Source organism: Calliopsis andreniformis, chromosome 9, assembly GCF_051401765.1.
Source record: "Calliopsis andreniformis isolate RMS-2024a chromosome 9, iyCalAndr_principal, whole genome shotgun sequence".
Classification (NCBI taxonomy): Eukaryota; Metazoa; Arthropoda; class Insecta; order Hymenoptera; family Andrenidae; genus Calliopsis; species Calliopsis andreniformis.
This window is the reverse complement of record NC_135070.1, coordinates 2,167,722-2,173,569: the sequence shown is the minus strand read 5'-3', so window position 1 is coordinate 2,173,569 and position 5,848 is coordinate 2,167,722. Positions and strand designations below refer to the sequence as shown.

The 5,848-nt window shown below is 28.8% G+C and overlaps 1 protein-coding gene and 1 long non-coding RNA gene across 3 annotated transcripts; one reads left to right on the top strand and one right to left on the bottom strand.

The window, feature by feature from the left end:
• Positions 1–44: 44 nt before the first annotated feature.
• On the top strand, positions 45–5,125 carry Hmt-1 (ABC transporter ATP-binding protein/permease Hmt-1). Its single transcript, XM_076386230.1, has 11 exons — positions 45–329; positions 809–1,336; positions 1,414–1,613; positions 1,778–1,940; positions 2,208–2,419; positions 2,499–2,645; positions 2,728–2,951; positions 3,040–3,320; positions 3,404–3,504; positions 3,578–4,079; positions 4,214–5,125. The coding sequence occupies exons 2-11, from the start codon at positions 1,028–1,030 to the stop codon at positions 4,604–4,606; spliced, it is 2,532 nt and encodes an 843-aa protein (XP_076242345.1). The 5' UTR covers positions 45–329; positions 809–1,027; the 3' UTR covers positions 4,607–5,125.
• On the bottom strand, positions 5,115–5,835 carry LOC143184184 (uncharacterized). Of its 2 annotated transcripts, none has more exons than XR_013002734.1 (2): positions 5,700–5,835; positions 5,115–5,373 (listed from the first exon to the last, which is right to left on the bottom strand). It is a non-coding gene; the product is annotated as an uncharacterized LOC143184184 (long non-coding RNA). The 2 variants fall into 2 exon arrangements; XR_013002733.1 differs by lacking the exon at positions 5,700–5,835 and adding an exon at positions 5,534–5,689.
• Positions 5,836–5,848: the final 13 nt, after the last annotated feature.

The window sequence follows — 5,848 nt, the reverse complement described above, 5'->3', positions numbered from 1 at the left end:
CATGCGGTACACGTCTTCAGATGTTATGTCATCTGCGTGAAAGTACACAAGTGACATGTCAAAACTTTGCGACCATTGTATTCTGACGTATGTAGTAACATGTAAATTTCGTATATTTAAAAAAACTATCTTGTAAATGCCGATAATAAGATCACCTTGATCGTATAATACATTTTCATCTCAAAGTGAAAACTTCTTAATTGATACAAAGAACAGCATTAAGTTATTAGCCTAATATTTCGAAACTTTGTGCTCGTTCAGTAATATAAATCCTAAATCGAATTATACGTACCTATTCAGCATGACAATGCAGATTTCTAAAAAGAAAGGTAATTGAACTAGTTTGCTAAATATTTTATATTATAAACAAATTAGAAGAAACACATTAATTTCTTTTTAACGAAACTTTTTGCTGATTGCTATTTGCTTTGTCTCAATTTTTCTTTAACATGTTATTTCGCAATACTAAACTTTATTTATGTTAGTAGTATATTATATATTTTTATTATTTAAATGAAATATGTACAAATTTATTTGAATCATATAGTCCGTTTTTTAAAACGGAAGATGTACATTACAAACTAAATTATTTATATTTACAAATTAGTTGTGCAACTTCTATTTCTCTTCTTAAATAATCAATATAAACACCTAATTTTTAAAAATATAACCTTCAATAACACTTATATAATCATATTATTTGTGATAAAATATATGTTTATCTAAAGATAAGTTTATAAATGACTCATTCTTGCATGAAATGAAATATGCACATTATTAAACTGATATGTTTTTCATATACTTGCAGATATCTCAAATTAAAAGTTAATTAGAGTATAAAGTTTGACATAGTAAATATACAAAGCTCAAGATTAAAGCTGCAACAATTGTACATGATATAGACGATACAATAAAAAAACGAATGGAAAAAAATACCAATTACTTATACAGAGGAAGTACTATCTACTAAGTTTTTTTAAACAATTACTAAATATTGTATTAAAATTTAAACTTCCAAGAACTCAAAATGAATATTTCACTAACATATTGTCCTCCAAACATAACATTTAATGAAATATGGATAGAACATGGAATGTCAAAATGTTTCATGGACACAGTCAGTATTACTGTGATTTCATTATACCTATTGATTTTTGGTACAATTCAACTTAGAATGTATCGAAAATATGGAACAGAAACTAATGCAACTTTATTACCTAAAACTAAATTATACATTGTCCAAAAATTCTTCCTCTATTTTGTTCCTGTGCTCAGTATAACAAGGCTAATTCTACAGGGAACAATCTTGGACGATAAGAAAATCTATGGTTATATGGTAAAAATTAATTACATTTAATATAATATAATGATATTATGTATACACTAAGGTTTAATTTACTTTAATACTTTTAGATTTTTACAACAGTATTAACTGTAATTGTTTATCCATATTCCGTATACATATTAAGAGTAGAGAGACACAAATTACTACCAAGTGTGCCACCACGTGGTCATGGACTCGTTCTTTTGGGCTTTTGGACATTAGCATTTGTTGCTGAAAATCTTGTCTTTGTTAATATTGGAAAACTTGAATGGTGGTTCCATTTAAATACGTAAGTTCAAAATAAATTTCTCATCTTTATCTATGTATACATGTAATATGAGTGTATTCCTAAGTTTATTAAGTTTATTTTCTTGATGAGAAGGCTATACTTACTCACAGTACCCAGTGTGGCAGTGAGGTATTTCTATGTGTACACTAGTGTGCTATTTACAGATTAACGGACCAAATTGAGATGGCACTGTTTGTCTTACGTTACGTCAGCAATCTCATAATCTTTGGTTTAGGACTCAAAGCTCCAGGAATAACTGGTATCACAGATCCTGAGTATTGCACTCTCAACGATGGTCCAACTGCACGGTCAAGATATTATCAAGGTGTAAGTCATTAACATATAATTCATATATATTTTGAACAAACAGGAAGCTTGTAACTATTATTATATTACAAAAAATTTCATGGTAATTATTATAAGACTGAAATAATAGGAAATATCCAGGAGTGATTAGGAGGTATAGAAGTAAAAGTGTTTGCATCTCCACAGTAGATATTATTATATGAATAAGTTATAAAAAAAATGTATATCTATTATTTATGTAATTTTGTTTTAATATGATATAGTTATTAATAATATGATAATTTTTAGCGACCTGTGGATACTGGTTCTACGTGGAAAAATGCCTGGTATAAGCTGAATACTTTGGCACCATTTTTATGGCCAAAAAAGAGTTTGATGCTTCAATTAAGAGTTATTTTTTGTTTTGTCTTACTTATATCAGGACGTTTCATAAATCTTTATGTGCCAATTTACAACAAAAAAATTGTGGACAGTGTTACTGAAAGTTCTGCAAAATTTAGGTATTTCAAATTTTTAAAACAATTTTTTACATAGAATATGAACTTTGTAATTTATGAAAGTTTCATTTTACCATGATAGGTGGGATCTTATATTAATATATGTGGCATTCAAATTTTTACAAGGAGGAGGTACAGGTGGAATGGGAGTATTAAATAATTTAAGGTCATTTTTATGGATTCGTATACAACAATATACAACTCGAGAAATACAAGTAGAATTGTTCAAGTAAATATTTTTCACTTTTACTTTTGTAAGTCTGTTTCTCAGATCAGTTATAATTAGATCTTATTTTTGTAATATGTTTTAGACATCTACATAGTCTAAGTTTACGTTGGCATATTGGAAGAAAAACTGGTGAAGTTTTACGAGTTATGGATCGTGGTACAGATTCTATAAACAATCTTCTTAATTACATTATTTTTTCCATCATACCGACGATCGTTGACATTATTGTAGCGATTGTATTTTTCATTAGCGCCTTTAATAAATGGTTTGGTTTGATTGTATTCATAACCATGAGTCTTTACATAGGTAAATATGTGATACATTTTTACTTTTATTATAAGTACTATTGAAACGTTTGTTAATAATATAAGATATTAATTTTAATTTACATTAGCTTCTACAATCATGGTTACTGAGTGGCGTACTAAGTTCCAGAGACGCATGAACTTAGCGGACAATGCTCAGAAAGCTCAAAGTGTCGACAGTTTACTTAACTTTGAAACAGTTAAATATTATGGAGCAGAAGCATATGAAGTAGAAAGTTACAGAAAAGCGATAGTAGCATATCAAGTGGAAGAATGGAAATCAATAATTACATTGAACATTTTAAACACCTTACAAAATATAATTGTTTGCAGCGGTTTGTTAGCCGGATCTCTACTTTGCTTGCATATGGTCAATACATGAAACAATATATTTCCATGAAATTAGAAATATAGTTAAATGATTATATATAACAATATATTTATTAATTGCAGGTTGTAACTCATCAAGGTTTAACGATTGGTGATTATGTTTTATTTGCAAGTTACATCATTCAGCTTTATGTACCACTAAATTGGTTTGGAACATATTACCGGTAAATAACTATATACCTTGCTAAGTTTAAAACTATCAACTCAATAATAATGTTTTTTGTTCTACATTGACAGAGCTATTCAAAAGAATTTTGTTGATATGGAAAATATGTTCGACCTTCTTAGAGAAGAACAAGAAGTAATTGATGCTCCAGGTGCTGGACCATTAATAGTGAAACGTGGTCACATAGAATTTTCAAATGTGACATTTAGCTATGTTCCTGAGAAAGTTATATTAAAAAATATTAGCTTCGTAGTTCCACCGGGAAAAACTGTTGCTTTGGTTGGACCTTCCGGAGCCGGAAAATCAACTATTGTACGATTATTATTTAGATTTTATGATGTAGAACAAGGTGCGATTCTGATTGATGGGCAGAACATTAAAACAGTTAAACAAGATTCTTTAAGGAGTGTAATAGGCGTTGTTCCCCAAGATACAGTGTTGTTTAACAACACCATAAAATATAATATCCGATATGGTCGTATCGAAGCTGTAGATGCAGACGTAGTAGCTGCGGCTAAAAATGCAGATATTCATGAGCGAATTCTTTCATTTCCAAATAATTATGAGACTATGGTTTGTATTATCAAATTAAGTTATCTTTTAATATTCTATAAGATTCTACTTTTTCGGCAAAAGCAGAATGTATTCATTTATACTGTACAATAATATTTAGTATTATTTATATAATTTTAATATAACTTACATAGGTTGGTGAAAGAGGACTCCGTTTAAGTGGTGGAGAAAAACAACGCGTTGCTATCGCTCGTACAATATTAAAGGAACCTGTTATAGTACTTCTGGATGAAGCAACAAGTGCACTCGATACTCAAACAGAACGCAATATTCAAGCAGCATTGAACAGAGTTTGTGCTAATCGAACAACTATTATAATAGCACATAGATTATCTACGATTATACATGCCGATGAAATTCTTGTTTTAAAAGACGGAGAAATCGTAGAAAGAGGCAAACATGATGAACTTATTTCTTATGAAGGAGTTTATCATTCAATGTGGCATTCACAGATAACAAATGATCAAGAAACTGCTACAATACAGAATGGTGATACTCAAACGGAAACTGATGTATTAAAATCTTAGACACATTTAGAGAAAGATAGAAACTATATTTATTAAGCTTAATAATTATAACAAGAAATGTGTACCTGTCTTTGGAAAATAACGAAAATTTACTCGTTTTGAATTGCTATATACGAGTAAATTGTTTAAAAGATGCTAAGAATTATAAAGTTTTAGAAGAATGTGATTTTGTTTCATTTAGACGCCGCATATGTCTTAGTTAGTCTTTCATGTTAATTGTTTATTTTATTTGCTAAAATGTTCGTTGTTCATTGCTTATTTTATTTGTTAAAACATATACATACAGCCCCAGAAGCATTTATAATAACATTAAAATATGATAGGCTTTACATAAAACCGATACAAATTAAGATGATATAGTAGATAAGGATGTATATGTTTCACATTAATAGCTTTAAGATTGATGTTTCATATCAGAGTTTCACTTTTTAAAAGAAGAAATAAATTATATGCTAATAATTAGTAAAACTGAAGTCTCGTTTATGTTATATATAATTAATGCAAAATAAAAGTTTTTAACATACATTTATTTTAAAATTATACATCGTCATTATTAATATATGATAAAATAATAGTGTCTTGTAACTTTATTCTGCTGCTGCCACAGGAGCTGCAGGAGCTTCTCCATCTAATGCTTGCATAATTTTATTTGCAAATGCTCCATCTGGTACCCAACCTGATTCATCGATGGGTGCTATTACAGTTTCTTCTTTTGCACCCCAAAAATAATAACTTGCAAAAACTATCCATACCAGAGTGTACAATATCTATTAATACAAATATTTAAATAACAAACTTATTTATATATTTAAATATCACATTTATCTAATAAAGCATTTTGTCTTTTAACAAGAGCACCTGCCTCACTAGTAGTTACTAAAATATATTGGATAAAGCATATCATTAAACAAGAAAAATAGGAATTACTTTAAAAGCGTCTTCTTTACCCATGTTGAAAAGTCATAAGTTATACAATTTATTCAAATTTAATATTTCAAATATTTTTACATCTTACAGATTTATAGTATACCTAAGCGTTTAGTTTAGGGTAACCAGATATTGTATATTTAAAAATGTTTTTTTCTCCACTTACAGATTTTTTTTATGCACATTCAATCCGATTAATTTATAGAATGCTTTCAACCATGTTGTTTGCAAACAGCTGATAATCAACCAACTTAATCTGAGGCTCGTGATACATTCGTGACGTGACGTGCATCAAGTGATCAAGATGTTTGCACG